This window comes from Balaenoptera physalus (assembly GCF_965194825.1).
Source record: "Balaenoptera physalus genome assembly, chromosome: 9".
In the NCBI taxonomy this organism is placed as follows: domain Eukaryota; kingdom Metazoa; phylum Chordata; class Mammalia; order Artiodactyla; family Balaenopteridae; genus Balaenoptera; species Balaenoptera physalus.
In genome coordinates, this window is record NC_138888.1 from 3,761,908 (window position 1) to 3,789,246 (window position 27,339).

Consider the following 27,339-nt stretch of genomic DNA (forward strand, 5'->3'; position numbering starts at 1 on the left):
GTGGGGAGGTGGTGATGGCTGAGGATTCGGAGCCTGAATGTAAGTGGGCATTGAGCGTTTTGTGTTTGGTGTTTGATGTTTGATTGCCTAGGAACCCAGCTTCTCTAACCCAGTGTGGAGAATCAAAACCTTTCTTGTGGCTGCAACTCAGCTCCCGATCCCCAGGGTTTAGGATTGGATTTGGGGATTGGAAACTTCTCAGAAAACCCAATAATAAAAGGCAGAGAAAGAGGTCGGATGTGTGTGTGTGTGTGTGTGTGTGTGTGTGTGTGTGTGTGTGAGTGTCTTCTGGGAGGAGGGAGGATGGGGGACATTTCTAGATGCTGTTCGTGTGTTCTTTTTTAAAAAACCACATTTCAGGATTTTTTTTAGCACATGGCCCTTCCACAGTCTCGCTAAACAACCACAAACCACAGGAGCTCCACACCGCTGCGTACAAAGTGCTTCCCAATCTCTGATTTAGTTTCATCTCTCTGGAGGCTGGGTTATTGTGATTTTACAAATGGGGGGCAGACTTCGCCCTGGGTCTTCGGACTCTGAAGCCCTTGCTTTCTCATCACACAGCGTGCATGAAAAGGCTGATGATTCAGGTGAATTTGGGACAGAGGGAAAACTTGTTGGATTGAAGCAGTCTGAATTATAAAATATTTTAATGGGATTTTATTACTTCCAAGTGCGTTTGTACTGGCCTCTGTGCATTGGTTAGTAGGCAGGTGAGACCATGGGCTGTGGAAGCAGCTTTCCAGGAGCCGTGCACACCTGATTAACCACCTGTGTCTCAGTGTCCACATCTGCAAAAGGGGGTGGTAAGAGCACCTGTCTCCTGGGGCCGTGGTGAGGACTAAATGAGCTAGTGCATGTAAAGCGCTTAGGATACCAAATGTAAGTACTCGTTCCATTTGCTATTACTGTTACTGTTTCTTCAACAAGGTAATGAATCTAGTTCAAGGGTGGCTGGACCATATTTCTTTTTTTTAAATTATTTATTTATTTATTTATTCATATTTTAATTTTTTTAACATCTTTATTGGAGTATAATTGCTTTACAATGGTGTACCAGTTTCTGCTGTATAACAAAGTGAATCAGCTATACATATACATATATCCCCATATCCCCTCCCTCTTGCGTCTCCCTCCCACCCTCCCTATCCCACCCCTCTAGGTGGTTACAAAGCACTGAGCTGATCTCCCTGTGCTATGCGGCTGCTTCCCACTAGCTATCTATTTTACATTTGGTAGTGTATATATGTCCATGCCACTCTCTCACTTCGTCCCAGCTTACCCTTCCCCCTCCCCGTCTCCTCAAGTCCATTCTCTACGTCTGTGTCTTTATTCCTGTCCTGCCCCTAGGTTCTTCAGAAGTGGGCCAAATTTCTGAATGTCCTCAAATGCCTCATGGAGACTTTCAACCAGACTGAGAGCTTCCCTCACGTGCACACTGGGATTGGTCTCAGGGATATGGCCCAGTCAATGCACTGCAGGAATCGCCCAACTTAACAAATATAGGCGAACAGCAGCAGGTGTGAGTGCAAAAGAGTCTTGGAAATGTTCGCTGCTTAAAACGTGATTTTGTTAAGTTCTTTGACTATTTCTTCTGCGTGCAACGACTCAACATACTAATTGTGTTTAAGAAAAACCCTCTTCTTTATAAAGAATATAAATGATCATGTCAGTCCCCTCCCTGGGCAAGTGTTCTCAGCACTAAGAGTGAGAAGAATTTCTAATTGTGCTACTTTAGCTCTTGTCAAGCTCCTGTCTGCTTCCAGGTGTGTTGCCTCCGTCGTACCGACCGTTCAGACAGTTTTGCACAAAACACCTGTTTCTTTGTGTCCCGTGGGGGTGTCAGTGTTGTTCCCGGGAGGGCTGGGAGGGAAGGAGGTGGGCGTCCGGAGTAGAGCTCATGAGGCTGAGACAGAACATCCAAGCCCACTTTGCCGGGACATCCGTGTCAATGTCCCTGACTCTCAGGAACTACCCTACAGAATTAAATTCATAAAGTAACTTCATTTCACGAGTAAAAAGTACAACTCGGTGGTTGGACATAGAAAAGCATCTCACCTTATTTTTGTATTTCTTAATAAGTACATAATCTGTAAATTAAAAGTAGGAAGAAAAATTAGTTGCCAGGCAAATCCCTACCAGGTAAAGTGGGTAGAAGGCCAGAGTCGGTGTTCGGTGCCAGCGAGGCTGAGATGCCCGCATTCCAGCCGTGGGAAGTGCATGGGGCAGCGGTGGCAATTCTACAGTCGGTCAGCCCTGGAGGTCATCCTTTCTTTAATAGGCAAGTAAAGAAACTGAAGTCGCTCTACTCCATAAGGTTGGGAGGTGTCACTGCTTTCTTCCGTTTGGGGTCCCTGGGGGAGGGAGATAGTGGGCTCTGGGTGGTCACCCGTCACCTCTCCTTGCAATGCCTGCTGTCCTTGAAATGCCACTTCTGTCTAGGGCTTTTGCCGCCCCTTCTGCTGGCCACTAGCTCCCGCCACCCTGTCATCACCGTCCCACCCTTCCTATCACAGATCAACTAAACCTACATTCGACTCACTGCCCCAATGTATTAGTTTTCTGCTGCTCCTAGAACGGATTGCCACAGCTTAAAGCAACACAAATTTGTTATCTCCGTTCTGTAGGGCAGAAATCTGGGTGAGCTCAGGTGGCCTCTGTTCAGGGTCTCACTGGGCTGAAATCAAGGTGCAGGCTGGGCTGCCTTCCTTTCTGGAGGCTCCAGGGCACAAACTCCTTCCAGGATCATCAGGTCATTGGCAGAATCCTGTTCCTTGAGGTTGTAGGACTGAAGTCCCATTCCCTTGCCGGCTGTCAGCTGGGTCCACTCCCAGCTCCTAGAGCCCTCCCTCTACTTCCTGCACCTGGACCCTCCACCTCACAGCTCCCAATGGTCCTGAATCCTTCTCAGGCTTAGAATCACAGAACTCTGACCTCCCCTTCTGCCACCTCTCTTTTCTGACTTCAGCCAGGGAAGGTTCTCTGCTTTTAAGGATTTATTAGACTGGACCCAGATAATTCAGAAAAATCTCTTTATTTTAAGGTTATAACTTTAATTAAATATGCAAAGTCCTTTTGTCAGGAGCATGGCTTAGGAGGTGGACATCTTTGAGGCACCATTACTCTGCCTTCCACTCTCAACCAACCTAAGAAAGATAATTGACATAAGATCCCTTTTTCCTTTCTCAGTCAACACTGTAATGTGTGCTTCTCCCACAGCACCTGTATTCTCCCTTATCACAGGTGTTCATATCTTCTTCCTTATCGGACTTTAAGGTTCCTGGTAGGACACTTGCTTTATCCCCTAAGAAAGAGAGCACAGTGTGTGGTACAGAATAAAAATTTAAATTATTATTTAAAATTCTGAAAACATTACTTCTTGTCCCCATTTATTCATTAAACTAAACAATTACCCCTGATCTTTTCCCAAAGATGCTAGTGTGATTACAACATAGATCTTTCCCTTGAGGAAATTTAAGAGTCATAGCAGAAGTGTATGGGAACAGTCCCAATGCCATCTGCTGGGTTCAGGAAAGAAAGATGACAATCTTGAGAGGAGTTTTTAAATATCCTCCAGGTGGATAAGATGGGACAGAGCAAAATAGCCAGAAGGAGAGGGTCCACATGGATGGAAAGATGCCCCATGTAGGCTCTGTTAGGAGTTGGTAGGGGACCACAGAACACAGGGAGGGACCGGGTTGTCTGAAGCCTGGCACCCCACCTGGCCTGGCCTGTTCTCTGAATTCTTGCTACTAACACATTCCAGGATATTTGCTGACTTCAGGATGGAAGTGGGGGAGACAGAGCACAGAAAACACAGGTGGTGTAGGATGTTCTGGAAAGAGACCAACGAGATTTCCATGGGATGCCAGGGTTCCCAGAGTTCAGATAACACAGGGCAGTCATTTCTAATAATTTTGATGTTAAAGACCTGTTGCTTCTATTCTGAAAAAGGTGAATTACTAAAAAAACAACACCCTGTGTTTAAAAATATCAAATGCTAACAATCGTTGAAATATCTGTTAATTCAAATCTAGTCCCCCAAACCTATTACTATATCTGCTTTATCAGTATCTATTCAAAAAGTTGGTTTGCTTTTACTTAAAGCAAATTTATTCCCTGATCATTTTGTAAAGAATCACATTTTCCATGAACCCTTTCAACTTTTTCTTCCTGCATGTCAGCTTGAGATGGCAGGATATGCAAATCACAATGTTTACAATTAGAAAAATCATTAAAATATTCATTGCTGAGATGGGACCCCTGGTACTTATCATGAGATCTTGGCAGAGAGAAACGGAATCTGGATTCTCCAAGTCTAGTGAAACAAGTCTTCCTGCAAACTAAGGAAAACAAATTCTAAGTAGGAAAGTGATTTTACTAATTGATTTGCTGGTGGCTCTAAATCATTTTTGGAAATAGAATAAACAAAGGAAAACACAACAATTAAGTCACCTCCTCCCATTTTCCAAAAAGAGTGGGTCTAATGTGTGTGATGGTGAATTTTATGTGTCAACCTAGGTGGGCTACAGTGCTGGATATTTGGTCAAACATGCTGGATGTTTCTGTTGAGGGTGTTTTTGGATGAGATGAACGTTTAAATAAGGAGCCTTTGAATAAAACAAATTCCCCTCCATAGTGTGGGTGGGCCTCATCTAATCAGTTGAAGATCTTAATAGACCAAAAACTGACCTCCCGCAAGCAAGAGAAAATCCTCCAGCAGAAGGTATTTGGACGTGAACTCTGTCTCTAGCCTGCTACCTACCCTGCAGATTTTGGACTCTCCAGACTGCATAACTGTGTGAGCCAATTCCTTACAATAAACCTCTGTCTCTATATATTCATCCTTCTGGTTCTTTTTCTCTGGAGAAGCCCAACTGATGCAATGTTTTTTTAGTGCTTTCTTTACGTGTTGGTGCGTTTGATGAATTATGATTATCTGTCTTGAAAACTTGTTCTATTAATATTTTAACATTTCCTTGATACAAATGAACTTATTTACAAAACAGAAACAGGCTTGGATTGACATGTACACACTGCTATATTTAAAATGGATAACCAACAAGGACCTACTGTATAGCTCAGGGAACTCGGCTCAATATTATGTAACCTAAATAGGAAAAGAATTTGAAAAAGAATAGATACATGTGTATGTATAACTGAATCACTTTGCTGTACACCTGAAACTATCACAACATTGTTAATCAACTATATTCCAATATAAAATAAAAGGTTAAAAAAAAAAAGAAAAAAGGAATTCTGGCTGAAAAAGATTTTTTTAACATTTCTTAACTGGTTTCTTTGAAGTACTAAACTACTCAGCAGGGAAATTCTCAAGGATCCCATTGCTAGAAGTGTTTGCTCCAGGATCCAACTGCACAGGAGGGAAAGGATGATTCCTTTCCCCCTGGGACAGTGCAAAGGGAGCCTGGGCTCTGGGCTTGGGCAGAGAGCAAGAGCCCAAGCCCAGAGCCCAGGCTTGGCTTGGGGTGGGCGGAGCCCTGGGGTGGCACGAGTTCCCTGCCCCCTGCTGTACGTGCCCAGCACAGATCCCGGGACTGAACATGAGGCAAGCATCCTGTGGTTGCATCGTGTCCCATGGCACCAGTGACCTCACGGCAGGGAGAGTGCTGGGTGGGCCTGGCCTAATCACATGAGGTCAGTCACAGGGGAGGAGTCAGAGGTTGAGGGCACGGGAAGTATGCAGAGTGCCCTTGCTGGCTCAGGGATGAAGGTGGCCTGTAAGGCCAGGAAGGTGGGTGGCCCCAGGAGCCAAGAGTCACCCCCACCAAAGGCCAACTAGGAGGTGGGGACCTCCGTCCAACACCTGCAAGAAACTGGCTTCTGTCACAACAGGACTGAGCCCAGGATCAGATTTCCCCTCAAAGTCCCCAAGGACCCAGCTGGGCCCACACCCTGATATCCGTGATGTGATCCTGGAGTGGAGAGCTCAGCCCGCCGGCTGAAGTGCCGACCATGGGGTAGTGAGCTAGTCTGGGGCTGTGAAGCTTCTGGATGTAGGGGGGTTCGTCACACAGCACAAGACGCTGTTACCCCTCCTCATACCCTCTATGCCCTCATTTCTTCTCTCAGGTGGCAATGGAGACAATGACATGTCCTGATTTATGGTCCTGCTTTCAGACGTGGATTGGCCAGAGGAAGGGGTTTGGTGTGGGTCCCAGAAAGCCCTGCCCTGGCCCCCTTTGCTCGAGCCCTTGTGGAATGAGGGAAGAACCCAACAGTTAGGGTAAAAATGCTGCATTCAGAAATCAACGCTGCCACTTGTCAGGTGCCGGGACTTGAGTTGATCACAAAACTCCCCTCGGCTTCCCTGTCACCAAAGGGGCCTAGTTACAGGTGGGCCTGTCGTGTGGATTGAGGGGTGTCCAGGTGTGGATGTAGGTGAATCCTGGGCCTCTGAGAGCTCAGGCCAGGCCCTCGATGGCCGCGGTGGGGCTGGTTCACTGCCTTGTTCCCAGGGCCCCCCAGCTCGGGTAACAAGGCAGCGATACGACGTCTGCTGGCTGATTTCTCCAGGATTCGCTGGGAAGGTCGTGCATCAGGCCCGCCTCTCCACGAGCATCTCAGCGACAGCCCAGGAAGAAAGCCCCTCCCCCGTGTCCTGTTGGAGTCTGGGCCTACTCCTGTCCTACCAGAAGCGTTGAGAAGGTGTTTCCTGGACTTTGATAAAAATAGGTGGCCTTTACAGAGTATCTACTCCATCCATGTGCTTGTTTGCCCAAAGCAGTTCTATTTGGTTGGCCGTCGGCCCTTCAGAGCAGGACAGTTCTCCTGATTGTGCAGAGGAAGGGACTGCTTCAGAGAGGTTATGTAAGATCTCTGAGCTCACACAGTTAGGGCACTGATTCAGAAGGCCGGCGTTTCCCAGTGCCCAAACGGACTCCTACCTCCAGGACCCTTTGCGGAGGGAGCTGGGGCCCCTGTCAACACAGCCACGGGTTTCACTCTGCGGCTCAGTATCTTCCTACACGGGGCGGGGGATGTGTGAACGCCTCACCAGCCATGGACCGCTTTGCTCAGGGACTCCTGAGATGTTTAGTTTTAAGGGAGAAAGAAAAACACCTTTATTTATTCCGTCGCATGGCTGTCTTTAAGCGTCATTAAGAATTATGATCACGCCTTTAGATTTTTCTTCTAGAGCCTTTGCTAAGAGAGTAAGAAATTCCCTGTTGGATCAAAATCCCCTTTTCCTTCTTCCTGGCTTTGCGGGTCCTGGGCTTTCTGATGGGAATTGCCCGTCACGTGCCCTGGTTCACCCCTCGTCTGCAGCTAGGCTGGCCTGTACTCTCTCCTCTCTGTATGTGTGGGCTCCTGCTCTGGGAGAGGTATATGCCGGCTCAGCAAATGCACACAGCCCTCTTACAGCCTCACTGCGGAGCCAGAGTGGTATTTAATACTCTTCTTGCCTTTCCTGACCAGTTTACCTAAGGCGGAAACACTGGGAGACACCAGGTATTAAGACTCCGTGCAATCTAAGGACACTTCTGAACAAACTCCAGAAAGACCACAGAGATGATGTCTACACGTACACCTCCGGACACCTGAACCCCAGCAAGCTCTACAGGCCTCTGGAGACAATCCTGTACCACTGGCCCAATGCCAACAGGCCCAAGGAGGCAAACGTCTTTGGAGTAGAAAAGCCATCTGATAAGAAGATTAAAAAGATGAAAGATGCTTTAGCTTATCTTACCATCAACACGGCTGTGGGCCCAAACGATGCCGAGAACACACCACTCTTCAGGTATTTGAACCCTCTGACACATGGTTCCCACACTTCGGAGGAGGATTTGATTCCAAAGAAGGGTTTGAGAGAGGAAGGTTCTCCTGAACGGCCAAAGAGAGAAGAGCTAAGATGGCCCAAGATGAAGGTTCTGAAGTACAAAGAAGTGAAGTCCAGCCGTGAGTGTGTGATGTGCCCCCCAGGCAGGGACGAGTTCCAGTACCTCAGCTCACACTTGGCTGGCATAACAAAAGCAGACAAGTACAGGAAGTTCTTGAGTTTCCAGAAACAAGTTCTTGCAAAGCAAGATGTCTGGAAGAGTGACTTCACTGGGAGCAAGGTAGCAACGTGCCATGAAAAGAAGTTGGAGCAGGTAAGGAGGGCAGTTCTGCGATACTATCGGTACCCGTGCCAGTCCTGGGAGTCTAAAGATTGTGGGCGGAGGCTGGCTCTCTGACGCCTCACTTACTTTCCCAGGTAGGATGAAAAAGGGCTGAGAATATCCCACGTGATGTAGATGGTAACAGGGTGAAATCAAAGAAGGTTAAGTTTGGAAAGTGGTGCCTTGGAGGTGATTTCATAATGGATAGCAACGGATGTTGCAGGGTAGCTATAGTCAAGCAAGTGCCCCTGGGGCAGCAGACGCACCTGAGGAAGAGGTTTGCCTCACTCGCTACGGAAGAATGTGAAGAGAGGGCGAGGAGAGAGTTGAGGGTGCAGGTGAAATCCGAGTGGGAGCCAAGCGGTCTGTAGAAAGTATTTTGGCATCATAGGACATGCTGCCGTGAGCGACCGAGGGCTGAGAGTGGTACTTAGTGATGGGAAGGGTGAGGTTGCAGGGAAGAGTCTGCATATGCAATAACCAAACAGTGATGAGATTTTTGGCTGAGAGGACTGATAGAAAGAGAAGGACCTTGAGGACACTGTAGAGGCAGAGAGTGAATCCCTGATTCACAGGATGCAAGGGAATAAATAAAGAAAAATCAGGCAAACATAGGTTTGCAGCCCCAGGCGGTTTGGCCCTCAGCTCTGCTGAGACCCAACGTTGGGGGGTGGGGGGCGGGACCTGTGCCCCCTGAGAGATAGCCCCACGGGGTGTCTGATTCCTCAACCTGAGAAACTAATCAGAAAGGAAAATGAAGTCATCCTGAAACGGGCTGGTTCTCTTTTTCCTCCAGAAGCTCCAGAAAATATGTGTCTGTGACCCTGAAGAGTTCAACAGACTACAGGTCTTTGGAGAAGTCTTTGAAGATATTTGCAATAGTTCTTTGATATTTGGTGATATCTTGAAAGAAATTAAGGTAAGAGAAACATGCTTTTCCCAGATAACAATTGAGAGCCACGCATGATTTTTTGCACACATGAGAAATTCTGCCGAGTATCATGGTGTCCGTTCTACACATGAGGAAAATCATTCACGGAGACTTGAAGGAATGTGCCTACAGCCACGTGAGTCATAAATGGGCCACGTGAGATAAACACCCAGCTAGCTCACTCCTGAAGCCCATATATTTATACTAAAGCTTCCTAATTGTAGATAAACTCTTATAAACTGCACATATGTGACACAGAAACGTCTATGGTTATGCATATATAATTTTATATGAATCTTTAAGGAGTTATAAGTGTGTTGTGATTTCATGGTGAAAGTGACCATCATATCATAGCTGAGTTGGAATTAGGTTGCTTGTGGAGTCTGCTATTGTCCAAGTCCCCAGAACAGGCAAGGCTTAAAAGCAGGGTGTGGTGGTCTGCCCTCCAGAGAACATCTCCATCCCTGGAAGGTCAGTAGGACCCAAATCCACGGAGCGTCCTAGTGGCAGGAGGTCATATGTTGTACGTGTGTCAAGGTATTTTGTGATTCTATCCTGAAGTCATCAATAGTTAATATTCAAATATGCTTTAAAGATGGTGAGATTTTGTATATTTTAGTGTGTATACTATTTAACATATTGCAGGAGCATTCCTACATTTTTTTAAATGATCTGAGCTGACGTCCTTAACCTCCATTTTATTTACATATGCAAAGAATATTACATTGTACTGTAACTCATAACACATTTCCAATGGATCTTTCTTTCTTCTCTCCTTTCTCCCTTGCTTCCTTTCTGCCTTCTTTCTTTTTTTCTCTCTTTTTTTCTTTCTATAGGACGAATATGAACTCTACATGTTATTACTTCTGAAGACCCAGCCCACAGAACAGTATAAGGTAACAATCAATCATGCAAGTCTTAAGTAGAACCTATTTCTTCATATTTCCTGAGCACTGGAAAACTATCTGAATCAAAGAAGCCCTATTTGTGCCTCCATAACGTAGAACAGCTGACACTTTTAATAGGAATGGGCTTTATACTCATGAAGGACACTCCAGGTAAAGGCAACAGTGAGGGGTGGGCGGGGGAGGCACGCACGTTTCTTGTTTTTTGCAGTATCTCTGGCCACCAGTTCTCCGTGATCTCTGCAGGCCTGTCCTTCTGTAACCCAGTCCTCGCGTGTCTGCTTCGCTCAGAATCGGCCCTCTCTCTCTCCTCACTCTCTGCTGGTAGATGAGATCCCTTACACTGATGGCTCCTGGCTTTGTATGCATCACCCCAATCTTTCCTGTGAGTTCCAGATTACAGTGTATCCAGCCAGTGTCCCCCTGGAGGCTGACACTTAGGTGTCTGAGTCGGCAGGTTACAGACCTTAAAATAGGGAGATTATCTTGAATTAACTGGGTGGGCCCAATCTAATCACACGAGCCCTTAAAAGCAGAGAACTTTCCCTGGCTGAAGTCAGAAGGGAGAGGTGGCAGAAGGGGAAGTCAGAGTTCTGTGATTCTAAGCCTGAGAAGAAGTCAGGACCATTGGGAGCTGTGAGGTGGAGGGTCCAGATGCAGGGACTAGAGAGAGGCCCCTAGGAGCTGAGAGTGGACCCTGCTGACAGCAGGCAAGGGAATGGGACTTCAGTTCTACAACCTCGAGGAACCGGATTCTGCCAACGACCTGAATGATCATGGAAGGAGTTTGTGCCCTGGAGCCTCCAGAAAGGAAGGCAGTGCAGCCTGCACCTTGATTTCAGCCCAGTGAGACCCTGAGCAGAGTCCAAAAGCCACTCAGATTTCCGCCCTACAGAACAGAGATAATAAATTTGTGTTATGACACTAAGTTTGTGGTAATTCGTTATGACAGCAAAATAAAAGTAAGAAAATGTCCCACAAACATCTCCAGTTTCCAACACTGTTGTTAAGCTGCTCTTTATTGAACGTTTGCTGCCATAGTTCGTGTGTGGTCCTTGTCTCCTGATGCCTCACCAGCTCCTTCCAAACTGCACATTCTGCATTTTCCCAATGAGGTGAAATAGTGTCCACCTGGAAGCTGGGTGCCCTCTTGGCAAATAAGGTTTGTGCAGATGTAATCAAGCTCAGATGCGGTCGTTAAGGTGGGTCTTAATCCAATGACTGATGTTCTTAGAGGAAGAGGGAAGTTTGGACACAGACGCAGCACGGAAGCAGAGATGGGACTCTCTGGAATCCTAAACCCTGGAGTAGCTATAGATGTAAATGGTTTGGGAATATAGAGGGTGCTACGTTAGTAATTACTGGAAAGCATGTACAGTTGTTACCCTCAGGGGAGAGCGAGCAGCCCACGTAAACTGTGGCTACCTCCTCTCACTGTGCCAGCTTCCAGGGGTTCCCTCCAGGCTTAAGCCACACCTGTGGATGCTTAGTAGGGAAGATGGGCTACAGGAATGACGTTATCACTTACAAAACTAAGAGAATGTAGCACTGTAGCTAGGATGACTTCTGACATTTTCAATAAAGTTTAAAAATTCTATCTTATAAATGGGGAAGAAGAATGTCTTACTTTGTCTATGAAAAAAAAAATCACAGCCTGACAAGGAAGTCCGTTCTAACTTAGCTCTTAATCGAAAATCACATGTTTGCATGGTGTTCTTTGTCTTGAGCTTTTTGTGCTTCAGAAAAAAGCTTTTGTTTGGCAGGAATAAGCCATGGCTCCAGCTGGGGGTCTACCCTGTTCTTTACTTTTTGAGGTTAAGTCATAAAGGAACATATATGCCCATATCCCAATCAAACACCAGAATGAAAAATCCCCAGGCCATCAGGGCACTAGATCCTTCTTTCTGCTTCTGGAAACTTGGCAGCCCATCACTTAAGAAGGCAGAGACCTTTGTTTCACCACATTTGAGAAGCATCACTTTTTATCCATATATAGCCATCGAGTTAATATCGTTTCTCACTAATTAGGAAGAAACAATTGTGGTGCTGATAATAATGCGCTCGAAGCACTTTATTCGGCACTTTCCTTCCCCCACACAAACCAACTGTGAAACCCCACCACTCTAAATTTCTTAGGAAAATAAAAACTTAAAATTAAAAAATATATACCTTACCCAGATCTTCACGTGGTGATTTATCCCTCCTCTGATATTCCTCCCTCCCTTCCATCCTCCCTATTTACCTATTTTGACTAGAATTTGTATTTTGGCTCAGGACATCTTGAATACACTGTATTAACAGAAAAAGGAAAATCCTCACCATTGCTTTGTGTTTGTCTCACCTGTTACGGCCTCATTCTGCCCAGACTTTGCTGACTCACATCCAGGGGCTGGAGACGAGGAGGGTGAGGACCGCAGACGTCGACCAGGCCAGGGAGGAGCTGAGGGCGCTCGTGATGGCCATCAAAGCAGCCCTGGACCGTAATGACAAGTGAGGGTTGATCTATGCTGGGATTACACTTATTTTACAATGTCTTAAAACCATGTGACAAGCATATTTTACACTTTTTCCTGCCTTGTTGGGTGTGGCACCCTGCCTTTATCAACACCAAGCTGGTCGCCGGGTCTGTTGCACAAACTGTCACACATGTGACGAGGATGTTCTACTAAATCTGGTGTTTCTATGAGGGGAGTTTGGGGAGGTTTCTGAAGGAATCTCAGGTCATCTTCGGTTGTCCCCTGAGGATTTATTGTTGGCTGAGTATGCTGCAAAGTCAAGATAGCTTTTAAGAATGCCCTAGTTATTTTTTTAACTTAGAAAATCTTTTAACCTCTGTGATTAGTCTTTCAGGGTGAAACCACAACCTGATAGGGTATAACTTTTTTAAAGAATTAAAAAAAGATGAAAGTAACTCTGACACACTCAAAATATGCTCAAGCAAACAAAACAAGAAACAAAAACCAAAAATCAAAGCTCTGCCTTCAGTGTAACTAAAAGACAGAAAGTGTCCTAAATTCAAAATACCTGAAAATAGAAAATAAACATTCTGTGCCAGTGAAAAATTATCTACTCTCTTTCAGCAAAACTTGGTGAGAGCAAGGTCAGTCTGGGGTAGAGAGAAGAATGGAGTTAGTAGAAATCCTAAAATTGTTTAAAAGCACTGTGTGAGAGGGAGTGAACCACCCAAAGTGAGAATACTGCACAGGTTACTGGGGGGTCCACCAGAGCACTGACTCAAAAGAAGGGGACATAAAAGTGAGTGAGGAAGCAAGGAAACAATTCTGAGATGATGATATGGGTGAGAAGAGGGTGAAAAGGAAGTGATCAGCATACTTGGAAGAGAAAAATTAGCAAGGGAGAGAAATTTAGAACCCCTTAAGAGAAGAAAATCAAAGGGCACATAACCCCTCCCACTACTGTTTTTCCATCTCTTTAAAAAAAAAAGGAAACAAAACAAAACAAAATAAAACCCAAACAACAAAAACAAAAGTATAATTTACTCTGACAGAAAAGTGTCTTCTTGAATTAAGAATCTCACAAACTAGGAGCCCTAACCGTAAAAGTGCAGAGTCTGTGTCCACACAGCTGACTCTAAAAAGAAAACAGAAAATAAGGACCCATATAATTTAGCTGATGAAAATCCCTAACATCTGGCAACAACAACAAACAGCTGGAGAAGAAAACTGTGCCACAGCCCTGCACACTAAACCAAATATTCTCAAAAGAGCATTTCAGGGTATAGAAACAACCTTGAGTCATAAATTTAAAACCTAAGCACAGAAATCAACAGCAGCAAAAGAGGAGGCCATGAAACAAGATTTGACAACTGAGGAAAGATAGTGAAAAGGTCAGAATTATATTATAGATCAAGACTAAACTAGGACATGCCCAGGGAGGAATAGTTTTGAATGAAAATGTAACAAGGGGCATTAGAAAAAAGCAAGAAACAATCAAGAGAATTAGAATGTAATAACTAAAGAAAAAGAGTCAGAGAAAAAGTGGTTGAAATAAAAGACAGGCAAAGAAGATCCAACTTATATGTAATGGAAGTCCCCAGGAAGAAAAACAAAGCAGTGAAATAGAAACATAAGTAACATTTAGAACTGTAACACATTAAAAGTTTTTTTTTTAAATTTATTTTTGGCTGCATTGTGTCTTCGTTGCTGTGTGCAGGCTTTCTCTAGTTGTGGTGAGCGGGGGCTACTCTTCGCTGCAGTGCACAGGCTTCTCATTGCGGTGGCTTCTCTTGTTGTGGAGCACGGGGTCTAGGCACGTGGGCTTCAGTAGCTGTGGCACGCAGGCTCAGTAGTTGTGGCACGTGGGCCCTAGAGCACATGGGCTCAGTAGTTGTGGCGTGTGGGCTCTAGAGTGCAGGCTCAGTAGTTGTGGCTCACGGGCTTAGTTGCTCTGCAGCATGTGGGATCTTCCCGGCCCAGGGATCGAACCTGTGTCCCCTGCATTGGCAGGCAGATTCTTAACCACTGCGCCACCAGGGAAGTCTCATATAACACAACACATCAAAAGTCTGTGGAGGCTAAACTCTCTGAAATACATATTGAAAAGGTTTTCACCATTATTATTAACCCACTTAACCTTAATTTCTTAAACTTGGAGTCATAATACTTTTCTATTTCTTTTAGTCTGTCATAAAATGAGTTAATGTGTACAAAAATCTTAAACCATCAAGCCCCTTGTAGACAAGGCAGTGTTAAGTCATTTGTGGTGCTGATGTTTTCAACCAAATCACAGGGTTTCCCTCAGTATATGCAAGACTTATTTGATTCCTTTTTCTCTCTAAATCTATTAGAGATAGTCAGTGTAGTTTATTTTGAATGAGGAAGAAGGTACAAAGAGATAACACAGGTTTTATTTCCTCCTTTTAAAATTTCTTGTGTTTTATTTTTAGTTTAAATATAGTGGAATTTGTAAATTGTATCTATGGGATGCAATCATAATTAACAGGGAAAATGCAACATGTATTCCAATATCGGTAGGATTTTTCCATTATTGGCCTCATTATTTCATTATTGGCTTCAGAGTGTAAAATACTAGTTTCTTTGCCTCCTTGCTTCTTAAAAATTCAAGTCACAAAGTAATATCAATAAATGCTGTAAGGCCAGCTCCTTTACCAGTGGCTTAGGCAATCTTGGCAAGAAAGTATCCTTTTGTTTATTGAACTTGACTGATCCAGGCTCTCATACATCTTCAAATCACCTTTTTTGTTAGAAACGAAGAAGATCTGTTCTTATTTCTCAATTTTAGGACTGTAGTATAAAAGAGGCAAAAGGAAAAAGGTACAAACAGGGTTCTAACACATCACTATGTTTTATCACCAAACCGTAGACTCAGAAGTGAATTGGAGCTGGAACGCACGTTGCTGCAATCCACTAAGAAGAGATCAGGTGAGTGACCGTGTGACTGATCTTCTGACGTGACTTTTGCTGTGACCTTTGGGTGAGGAATCTTCAAACCTGGTCCACTGTTCATGGCGTCTTCTGTTAGTTGTTTGAAAGGGTTTTTCAGAGAGGTTATTACATTTTATTCCTTTTTCTCCCCATCAAGTTCTTTAGAAATTCAGTAAGTTTTCATTTTATCTGAAGTGGTTTAAATGAAATACTTTAAAGACACAAGGAAGCAGTTGATTTCTTTAAGAGATTCTGTCAGGGCCAAGATCATTATCCCAGTTTCTGCTGCTTTGGGCACTTTTGGTTATTGAGTTTCTCTGTAACAGGAGACGACTTGTATGCATTTCATTTTCCTCCAGGATCTTTGTGGGTTTTAGTGGAACACTGAATGAATTCAGGACCTTATGTAGCAAGAATTAAGTCAAGCTTTGACCAAGATATTCGGAATAGATTCTAAGAAAATTGACCAAATGGTATAAATATGAGAGTCAGCTCCCCCGAGGAAGTGCTGAAGGACTAAACACTGTTGATTTTAGAGAAAGTGTCTTGAAATATATAATAGATTTTAGGGGGGGCGGTGACAGTGAACACTTCAGCGCAACCAAGTGAGATGGAAATAGAGGAAGCGGGGTCGTGGCCTGTGGTTTCCAAGGTAACAGCAAGGAAGACAGCCCAGCCTGGTTTCACAACCTTTACATCTTTATTCCTGCATCAGAGGAGGCAGCTTTTCCAGGCAACAATGAGTTTCTGCCCAGGTCTGGGATGCCCTCTGTTGCAGACGGTCCTCAACCCGCCCGTCTCAGCGACCCACTCACATGGCTGTTATCTGAACTGGTTTCATCTCAGCTGCTGCCTAGTCATTGGGGGCAGTGACAGTGCTTCCCTCAGTCTTAGGAGGGTTCAGCTTGATGACCCGTGTGCGGCAGGACCACAGGGTCTGGCACAGCCGAGTTGCTCTGCCTGTCGGCTCGTATCGTTATTACATGTGGGCAGGAGCACACAGTTCGCGGGAAATTAATTACATTTTGTGAACGTTTATGCAGTAACCATATTAAAAATTATCTCAAAATCAGATACGCAACTTAGAGTTTGATTAGATAACCAAAATAAGTCCAATTAAGTATGCTGCTCATTAATCTTTACTGTTTACACTTATGATTCACTCAAGTGTCATTTTTCCTCCAGGCTTGTTCCACACCAACTCACCCTGGAGTCACTTTTCTCCTCTCAGCATCTTTGAGGTTGTTCTTACAAGTCTAACCGGTTTTGAGAGGAAATCTGGTGTCCTGTATTCTTCCTCCTTTATTCGTTTTCTAAAGTTTTCTCATTCGCAAGCCTTCTCCAACCATACACATTTGCTGTGGAATTGCCCCCATTTTGATACCACAGTCTTCCTCTTTAGGTAAAAAAGAGGAACAGTTGGCTCACACTCCTTTTGGCTTCTTTGCTGACAGTTAATTGTTTCAGGTGAAACCCTCAGGTTAGATCAAGGTGGGGATCAAAGACTTTATTTTGTAGCATCTCTCAGAGTTCGTGTAGAAGCTTAATGACTGTTTCTGCTCTGTTAGCTCATCATGTATCAAAACTTACCTTCCCACTTTTCCCTTCTTCCAAATCTGGCAAGTTTGAGTGACGGCAATGACTTGGGTCCTGCTCACCTATGTATAAATAGATATGATCACTCTTTCTGCCTTTTTTCCTGTCAAAAAGGAGTAGTCGTTCTTTCTCAAAAAATTAAACCCCCCCACTCATCAGAATCTAGCTGTGCTGCTTGAAAACAAAGCAGCCTTAGCAGTGAGTTACTCTCTGTCTCCACCGCCTCTCTGTACTCCTTAAATACTGATATTTATTGGAGCCCAGCATGTTTTTGGTTCAATCCACATGTCTTTGGTTCAAAATCTCTTCCCTGCTAAAATACATTTTTAGGCTTAAGATCTGTATATGCCACTGCCTACTGGACATGGCATGTGAGTGTCAACTCAACAAGTCCAAGATTGGGTTCGCTCTCTCTCTCTGAATTTACATGTCCTTGGAAATTTCAATGAATGGCATCTCCAAACGCATGGCGCTCAAGTCAGAACACCACTGGCAGGTGTCTTCACTCTCCTCCCTGCAACCCTGTCAACAGGGCTTGTAGTAAGTGGCTGTGGCCAAGTTGGGTTCAAACCCAGCTCTTTCTTACCTCTCTGCTGCACTGAGCTCATTATTCCCTTCCCACCACATCTGTTCTTAGCTATGGCCAAGCTGAAACCTAAGGGTTATTTTGATATCCACTCCTCTACATCCAGATCATGGCAGCTACCAGTTCTATTTCCTAAATCGTTCCTCTCCACTTCTCTCTATGGCCCAGGTTCCATCGTGATCTGATAGTTTGAATGACTGCAGTAGCTTCCTAACTGGCCGTCCAGATTGGAGTCTTGCCTTTCTCACTTTTGATACCGTAGACAGAGTGACCATGGTTGATAGTGTTTCTTCCCAGCCTAAAAGCCTTTAAGTCAGCTTTGACTGATTTCTTCACGTAGGTTAGAAGACCTTTTCAGATCTGCCCCCTGTTCCTTTCTAGTGTCATTTCTTCCTGTCTCTCACCGGTCCCTCAGTGCCCGCATCCTACTGTGTAACTTTCCTTTTACTGAATGTGCCAAATTCTTCTCTTCTGCCTCCTGCCCACACCCACCCGCTTGTCTGACTCCTGTTCCTCCTCCTGGTCTCAACTTAGTCCCACGTCTCTGGCAAAGTCATCCATCCCTGCATCTTCCCCACACTGTGTTAGGCACTCAATAAATACTCATCAATTATATAAATGAATTAAAGGAGGAATCCCCCCATTCTTGGATCAGATAATTTTTTCCTTTTATCTCCATTGCTATGCCTTTACTGTTTATATATATATTTTTTAAATTTTTTATTTATTTATTTATTTATTTATGGCTGCGTTGGGTTTTCGTTTCTGTGCGAGGGCTTTCTCTAGTTGCGGCAAGCGGGGGCCACTCTTCATCGCGGTGCGCGGGCCTCTCACTATTGCGGCCTCTCTTGTTGCGGAGCACAGGCTCCCAGACGCGCAGGCTCAGTAATTGTGGCTCACGGGCCTAGTTGCTCCGCGGCACGTGGGATCTTCCCAGACCAGGGCTCGAACCTGTGTCCCCTGCATTGGCAGGCAGATTCTCAACCACTGCGCCACCAGGGAAGCCCTACTGTTTAAATTTTTAATAGGAAAAGATTCACAATATAGAAAAATATATAGATACCAAGGCAATGAAATATATACACTTAACTTGGATCAGATAATTTTTATTGATGTGCTTGAAGTTTGAGTTACATTATAGTTTATAACTATATACAACATACATAATATTGTTAATACATAATGTTATTAATAAGGACTAAGGTATTAAACATAGAATACTTTGCTTTTAAAAAATATTCCAGAATCACCTGAGAAAAATGTAATGAAGGAGGAGCGCCTTACTCTTATTGAGAAGGTTGAAAAAAAGAGGTGTGAAGTGCTTAATAAATGGGATGAAATTCAAGCTCTTGAAAGAGAAATTAAAACAACTTTGGTTCATACTGGAATTTTGCATATCACCGAGAATAAGATTAAAAGCTTAGAGGTATGCAAATTTTTTATTTGAATGTTTACATTGTTCTTTTGCTGGAAGACCTTGGCAAACACGTGAAGCGTTTTGATTTTGCAATAGGGAAAAAAAATAACATAACATTTGGTCCAAACATATTTTCATTTCAAAACACTTATAGCAAATGATTAGAAGAATTAAGAGATACAGCTAAAACAACAAAAATGAAGGTGATAAAAATTCTGTAGAGCTCTGTTAAGGGTCAAATTGGATCTCTTTCAGGTCAGTTGACATCTCTTAAAACTTAATAATTTTGTATAGAAAATGGCTATCATAAAAATTACTCCCATCATTCAGTGTCTAATATATACTATGTAGTTTAATCTGAAGCCCAGAGAAGCTAAGTGACCTCCTCAACTTGACACAGAATACAGGTGGCAAAGCTGGGATTCAGTTTAATTCTTTTGGGCCCCAAAGTCCTTATACTTACTATTGAGCCACATAGACTCCATACAAGTTGTACAATTATGCTGGAAGATAGGATTAGTTACTGCCATTGAGGGTCTACTGTATTAGACTTTATCAATTGTTGCTAACCATTTCCTTGATAAACAATAAAATATAAATTATGATCTATGTTTTGAAATGCTATGATGCCCAAATTTTTAATGTTATGACCTAATTTTTATTTGTGCAGAATCTGACTCAATACAACTTCTACTTAAAGAATTTATAAGTGATATTTGAATATTCTTTTTCTCCTGGTTATAGAGTTACATATATTTTCCCAGTACTACCTTTTTGTTTTTTTAAGTCAAATTATAAAGTGTATAGGAAGGTGGTGGTGGTCTAAACTTGTTTTGATTTCTCTCTCTCTATTTTAAAATAATCGTTCAGATTTCCTTCTGTGTTTTCATTTAGAGTCTGCCCCTTCCTTTTTAAACTAAAACTGTCTTGAGAAGAAACACTAATTTATAGTTGAATTTTTAAACAGTGAAAACAAGTTGTAGCTTTATGTATTGTGAGCATGTTATAATGCAAAATCATGTAAACTTTTCTTTCATAATTAAGACCTCTTTTAAATGGATTGAACCTAGGAAATAGAAGATTCCCTATAATGATACCATATCAGTAATTTATAATACTTTAAATATTTATTATTTGTATTTGGCTCCTTAATTCAAATACTGGAGGGTACAATAAAATTGCATTTATTATCCTATTAAGTAACTGATATCTGGATCTGGATTCAAAATGTTATTTCTAACCAGAAGAAAAAATAACTAAATATATCACGGATTTACGATGCACAGATATTTCTGTAAACAATACAAAAATACTATTTCATTTAATTCCCAACAACCCTAAAAGATAGATGCTGTTATTAACCCTCTTTTTCAAATAGGGAAACCAAGGCACAGGTATACTAAGTAACTTGATTAAGCTCACAGCATCAAGTAGTAGAATTAGGATTTAAAGTCAGCCCAACTTCTTAATTATACATTATCCAGCCTCATGATGCAATTGCGAATCCTTTTCAATATGGTGGATATCTGGAAGAGCAGATATCCTCTCTTCATCATTATTTTGTTCACAATTATCTTGGATATTGTCATTTACAGTATTAACTAATTTTTCAGTTTCAGTAATAATACTCTTGGTATTTTTATTGTGCTTCTAATGAATTAGAAATTCATTTGGGAAGAAGTGACAGCTTTACAATATGAACACTCCATCTAGGATCATTTTGTATTTGTTTATTTTAATGCACTGGTCTTAAATATTTTTTGTTACTTTTGTTCTTGTGACTTTTCGGTATCTGTTACTATTGTGAATGGCAACTCAAAATTTCTTTCTTAACATTACAGTTTATAATCAGTTATCACTGATATTGTGTGACTTATTGACGTTTGTATTTTTATATTGTATCTGGCTATCTTAAAAATTCCATTATTAGCTCTGAAAAATGAGGAACTCTTCTACTCTGGAACTTCCCTAAGCTTCTCCAGTTTTTTGCAACATCAGCTACCACCTTCTCTAGTTTTTTACCCAGAGGGCCAGGATCTTTCTGTCTTAATAAATGTCCTTCACGTCATGCTTTCTTTATTCATTGTTTTTAAGTGGTGTGCTGTTGAATACTTTTGAAATTAGAATAACAGCATTCACATAATACTTTTTGTTCCCTAAGTGGGGAAAAATATTTAACAAATATTCTTAACCAAGTATCTTTCTTTTCAAACCATTTTTCCTTCAGACTGAAACTATAAAGTTGGAAACAGCAAATAAAATTTTAAAGAAGAAAATACAAGTAAGTTTGTGTGAATCTATGTTTTTCAATAAAAATATTTCCCCTAGTGCCTTCTCATACTATGTCATAAACCAAATATGAAAGTATATGCATAATCTTTCTAAATGATAACGTTCTCTCATGCCAGGAATATCTCGCTATGCAGACATTAGCTTAAAACTGGACAGGTGTAAGCTAATGTATTAATGAAAAGAAGAGCATTCTTTTTTTAATAGTTGAATGTGTCAATCAGAATTGACCATTTCTCTAACCCTTCTGCACATAAAAATTAATTGTAATAAGTTTATTTGGTGACAAGGAATGCAGTGTAATGAAATGGCTCCCTTAATGACTTTCCAGGATAGCCCTCCAAAGTGCACGGTAACAATTTGTTGTTTCATAGATGGTAGTGCTGCCTTGATTACATATGTATTATATACAGTATGAAGTAGTATGCTATGCCTGATTCTAGAAGTGGTAACGCATTTGGACATAATCGACAACACTACCGCCATTACCAATGAGCAGTATCATGCATTATACATGACCAAATGATTTCTGATTCTTGGTAGTTTATTGAAAACCACGTGAAGCAGATCATGGGGAAGAGCAAGCTGAGTGAGGGGGAGAAACAGTGAGTATCGATGCCCTGGTAAAGGAACTGTCATAATAATCTGATGTTGAAACTATCAAGACCGTCCATTTACAACTAGATTACACTGGACAGTACTTCTGAAGTGTTTGCATTCCTGAGTGTTAACTTCACACATGCATGCCACACATCCTTTCCAGTGCTTAAGAATGCTTAGTCCAAGATTTCAAGATCCACTGTATATATTATTCAGCAATCTAGAAATAAATTCTTTGGAAAAAGCTGAAGAGTTGAGGGTGAATCCTCATGGGCAGGGATCAGGAAGGTGGGGAGGTGTGTGGCTCTGAGTGGCTTTCTTTTCTCAAATTATATGGCTTTTAGTGATGCTAAATCTTTGAAACAACCTATACATGTATGATTCTGAAAATTTTAATTTAAAAATAAAATGCTGATTTGTATTATCTGTTACATACGTTTAGATTTTATAGAGTTAATTTTCTTTTGAGTTGGTACCATATTTTAAATCTCAGGATTTGGAAAGGCTGGGAAAACCATTGATGGTTTAAATATGGAAAGAGCTTATTGTATCAACAAGTAAAAAGACGTTTAGTTGTTGGTGGCGTAGGTTCAATGAAATCATCAAGGAACCAGGGTTCTTCTCTCTTCCTTCCCTGCTTTCCTTGAGGATGGTTTTCCTCCGCAGGGCCTCAGCGTGGCTGTGTTCAGGCACTGGGTCCATGTCCCATGTGGGAAGAAAGGGGAAAGTGCAGGACAGGTGGCAAAGAGCTTCTCATTATGAGCTTATTCTGTTGTATTTAGGAAGGAAAGCCCTTCCCAGGGACTTCCACTGTATCTCACTGGCCAGCACCACATCCCAAGGCCACCCTTAGTTGCAAAGGAGTCAGAAAATAGAACCATTCCACTTGCCAGTTTACATGGTAGAGAGAGGAGAAAAGGTGTTAGGATGGGTGTTGACTGAGTCACACAGGTAGATCCAGGTTCTGTGAGGCCTTGTATTATCCTCAAAGGAAAAGAATATAGAAGTACAAATACAAAAGAGGGAAGGTTCCTTCCATAGTCTTGGCAGTGAGAATGAACTGACCTGATGTTTAAACATCATTATCGTCAGGGTAAATCTACCTCTGCTGCCACACCCTACTTAGCCTGGAAAATGTTGCAGGGGACTGTGCCCATATGTAGAGAGAGAAACTTTGCTACATTCAAGGCCAAAAGTCTACTACAAATATCCTTTGAAAGAAAGTGGTGGGTTGCAAAGTCTTACTCTAAGTTTTTGCGTAAATGTGTCCTAAATAGATGTTTATTTTGAAATTTTCTTTTATGCTTAATGTACTTTTTGCTAACCCATTGTACTCATTTGTTTTGTATTTTAAGGAACCTTTGGGAATTTATTAAAGAATTTGTAAAATTAAAATAGACAGATAACTCTTAAGTGACTGGAAGAATGACCCAGGAAAACTCACAGCCACCATCTATGTAGTGTGGATGTTTGCAGAGGTATAAATTAACGAAGATACATTTCATTTTGTCAGTTTTAATCTCCAATAAAATTAATGTGGTATATGTATCCTACTCAAGATATTGAAATAAGTACATGTATTCATGTGATTAGTTTTACTTTGTATACATATTCACAAAAATAGTAGTTCTTAGAGTATTTTCTGCTTCCATTCAATAACTTTCTCCAGGAAAAAATACTTTCAATTATTTGATAGGAATAGGAAATTCAGCACTGCTGCAATACAGATTAAACTTATTTCTTATTTGCCAATGCAAGTTTATGTATAAGCATTTAAAAAATGTAGTAGTTGTTGAATAAATATCCATTTAATTAAATGATACAGTGCCCTACCGCCGTTACAAAACTAGCATGGTGCTTTGCACTGCACATGTCTTAGCTGATTGTGATCTTCATGACAACCTTTGTATCCGCACTTTGCCTATAACACGGTCTGAACACTCAGAGTAAATGCAAGTCCAGTTACTTTGGACAACCGTATATAGGGCTGCAGTGAAGATCAAATGTCAGTGGTAGGTATAAACATGAGGGTTTTAAACCTAACTTGGAACAGTAGGGTTTGAGGTCAGAGAGAGAGAAAGAGATAAGCAAGGTTTACTTTCTATGGACCAGAAGGTGTGTTCATCACAGGTCTCCTTAAGATGTGCAGCTCTTCCTAGGACATGATCCACTCTGCTTTCAGAGACACACGGGTGGAAACTGAAACAGAAACATTTTACCATGTATAAAAATAAATTCGACTTTATTAATGTTTGTTGAGTTCTCTAGGTTCAAGTTGCTTTCTATGGGTTATTTATGTTCTTTGGAATCTTATTGAGTAGGCACCTTATATCCCATTACACAGGGGAGAGAATGAAAATGTAAAATGGTGAGTTGATTTGCTTAAAGTTCACTTAAATAATAGAACTGGGATCCAAACCCAGATGTGGCTTGCTCAGTTCCTAAACTCTTATCACTGCAACGTGCCATGTCATTTTGACACATCACCAGTCAAGATATAGGGAAATGAATTTCTGCAATGCCAAAGAGCGACATAAAGACCACTAGAACTAAAAACAGACCAACACACAAAGCTGCATTTATTTGCTTGTCAAGAAAGGGAGAGCTATTCACTCAAGAGACGGGGTCAGGGAGGATCTACTTTGGAGGCAGAGAAGCTGGATGCAGAGACAAAGGGATGTGTTATTCCATGTTATGAGGGCTTCTGGCTTTAGGGACCAAATGGATTTGTGGGGGAGGAGAAGAGGGGCAGGAAAATCCTTCTTTCAATTGGCCATTATTCTGGCTAATGCCACAAAAACACTGTTTTTGAAGAGATATGAGATAAACTATAATAAATCTTTGTTAAGATCGAAGTCTTGTAGCAGTCACTTTGGTATGTATATCCTTGGGACTGGTTAACTTTTCTTTAAAAAAAGTCATCCTACTATTCATTCATTTATTCAAACAACATTCATTGCTTGTCATCCTATTGTTCATTCATTTATTCAAGCAACATTCATTACATCAACATTCAGGTACATTTCAAACAATATGCTAGTTGCTGGAAGTATGGGAAAGAAGACACAGTCCCAATCCTTAGGGAGTTTACCGTTTGCTGCACAGATATCTGAACAGAATAACAACAAAAAAGAAAGTCTGCTAAACCTAAGTGCACACAAGGACACGGATAAGCTAAGTCTTACCCACTGCTGAAGTGAGTGTAAATTGATACGAACAGGTTAGAATGTAATTCAGCCGCAAGTTGTGCTGGTCACCGAATATCTGTGTTCCTAATGTGTCCCAACCCCCCTTGCAGGAAGACCAGGTAACATGTTTGGGCCAATGTGGGAGTGTTGTGATAACATATTACAAGAAAGGTGAGCACCAGAAAGGTCAACTTATTTGTAAAAAGAAATAAAAAGGAATAATGCAAAAGAGTCAGCAATTTGTACTTCTCACTATGAAAAGAAATGACTGCTTTGAGTCCAGAGATGTAAGAGATGAGATTATGAAAACTCTGTAACTTGATTGACCGTGTGGAAATGAAGAGTAAGTTACAGGTGTGGCCTTTCCACCAAAGCCCCATCGCCACCGGGAAGCTGTCCTTGAATTGAGGATTAGAGCTGGGCAGTGGGAATGAGAAAGCAAAGAAAAAGATCTGAGAGCATCTCTAAGCAAACAGTGGGCACCTGGACATGACTGGAAGCAAATGCAGTGGACATCTAATGAGTTTTGAGGGGAGTTTTACTGTCAAGGAAATCGGAAACCTAAGGCAAGGAAGTCCATTGCTGTTCAAAACCTTGAACCATCCTTGGACCCCTGAACTTCCATGAAGAAGTGCAGGAAGGAAGCTGAGAAAACGTGTATCCCCCAAGGAAGCATGTTCCGGGAAGCCCACTTCAAACGTGTCCAAGTGGGGAACGAAGGAGGGCCAAGCCAGTGACAAGGACAATGAACAAGAGGGCCCCATTCAGATGCAGAATTAGTACTTAAACCGAGCACTTCACCCCGATGCTTGCTAGGGACCCTTACAGTGTCTCTCTGCAGGCCTTCAGAATGCTGCAGAGCAAGGGCCACTATGTGTATGTTCTATTCTCACCTTTTTTTTTTTTTTAAATTATGTATTTTATTTATTTATTTTTGGCTGCGTTTTGTCTTTGTTGCTGCACTCGGGCTTTCTCTGGTTGCGACGAGCGGGGGCTACTCTTCGTTGTGGTGCGCAGGCTTCTCATTGTGGTGGCTTCTCTTGTTGTGGAGCACGGGCTCTAGGCGTGTGGGCTTCAGTAGTTGTGGCTCGCAGGCTCAGTAGTTGTGGGTCAGGGGCCCAGTTGCTCCGCGGCATGTGGGATCTTCCGTGACCAGGGCTTGAACCCGTGTCGCCTGCATTGGCAGGCGGATTCTTAACCACTGTGCCACAGGGAAGCCCTATTCTCACCTTTTCTGTATGAAAACACATTTGTACATTTATTGCAATTATTCTGGTTATCAGCAGATGGAGAGACTACAGGGTATCCCCCAGTGACCATGGACTTTGAGCTGGATGCAGGGACTGGATGGGAAGTTGTCTCCCTTAGAGAGTTTGGAAGTGGCTCCATGGCAGGAAGGAAGTGAGCCCAAAGATGCGTTACTCAGCGTGTGGATTGTGACATAAATATTTCCCTGTTGCAACATCAGTAAGATGTAAGCTTTATTACGGCTATATATATTATACATGCCAACAGGTGTTAGGATTAACTTGTTACTGCAGCATAACCTAGTCTATCCTGATCTACCGTAAAGGTTGACCCTAGGGAAGTCCCTGGTGGTCCAGTGGTTAGTACTCCACACTTTCACTGCCGAGAGCCTGGGTTCGATCCCTGGTCAGGGCATTAAGATCCCATAATCTGTGTGGCTGGCAAAAAAAAAAAAAAAAAAAAAATCTGGCCGTAAAGAAGAAACTCATGTACATGTACCCAAGGAGATTCCTCTCTCACTCTCGTTTGGTCTATTATCTATCTATCTATCTGTCTATCTATCTATCTATCATCTATCTATCATCTGTCTACCTATCTATCAATCATCTATCTCTATCTATCTATCTATCTATCTATCATCTGAATACCTATCGTCTATCAATGGTCACTGTATAACTGTGATAGTGGAAAATGGAAACAACTTAATGGTTCCTGAGTAGGGTAGTAATGGTTCTGGTGATGAAATCTTTCAATGGATCACTATAAAGCAGTTAAAAGAAATAGAGCTACATATGTTAACATTGCTAAATATCAAAAATATAATGTTAGGTGAAAAAAGCAAGTTTCAAGAGGATACATACATCGTGGTATCATTAATTAAATATAAAATTAAACAAATAAATAATTAAATTAAATAAAATTAAACAAACATATAATTAAACACACATTGGTATGAAGCTCACTAACTCTAAGATGCTGATTAGCTGTAGGGAAGAAAAGAGGAGGCATAGCTGGCTTTAATGGTTTAGTATATCTGTAATGTTTCATTTCT

The 27,339-nt window shown here is 42.2% G+C and overlaps 1 protein-coding gene across 1 annotated transcript; it reads left to right on the top strand.

The window, feature by feature from the left end:
* LOC309667276 (uncharacterized protein C6orf118) lies at nucleotides 1–26,737 on the top strand. The gene is made up of 10 exons (XM_082475636.1): nucleotides 1–39; nucleotides 7,441–8,114; nucleotides 8,920–9,042; nucleotides 9,891–9,949; nucleotides 12,309–12,449; nucleotides 15,303–15,361; nucleotides 18,791–18,972; nucleotides 21,191–21,244; nucleotides 21,796–21,857; nucleotides 23,208–26,737. The coding sequence occupies exons 1-10, from the start codon at nucleotides 15–17 to the stop codon at nucleotides 23,248–23,250; spliced, it is 1,422 nt and encodes a 473-aa protein (XP_082331762.1). The 5' UTR covers nucleotides 1–14; the 3' UTR covers nucleotides 23,251–26,737.
* Nucleotides 26,738–27,339: the final 602 nt, after the last annotated feature.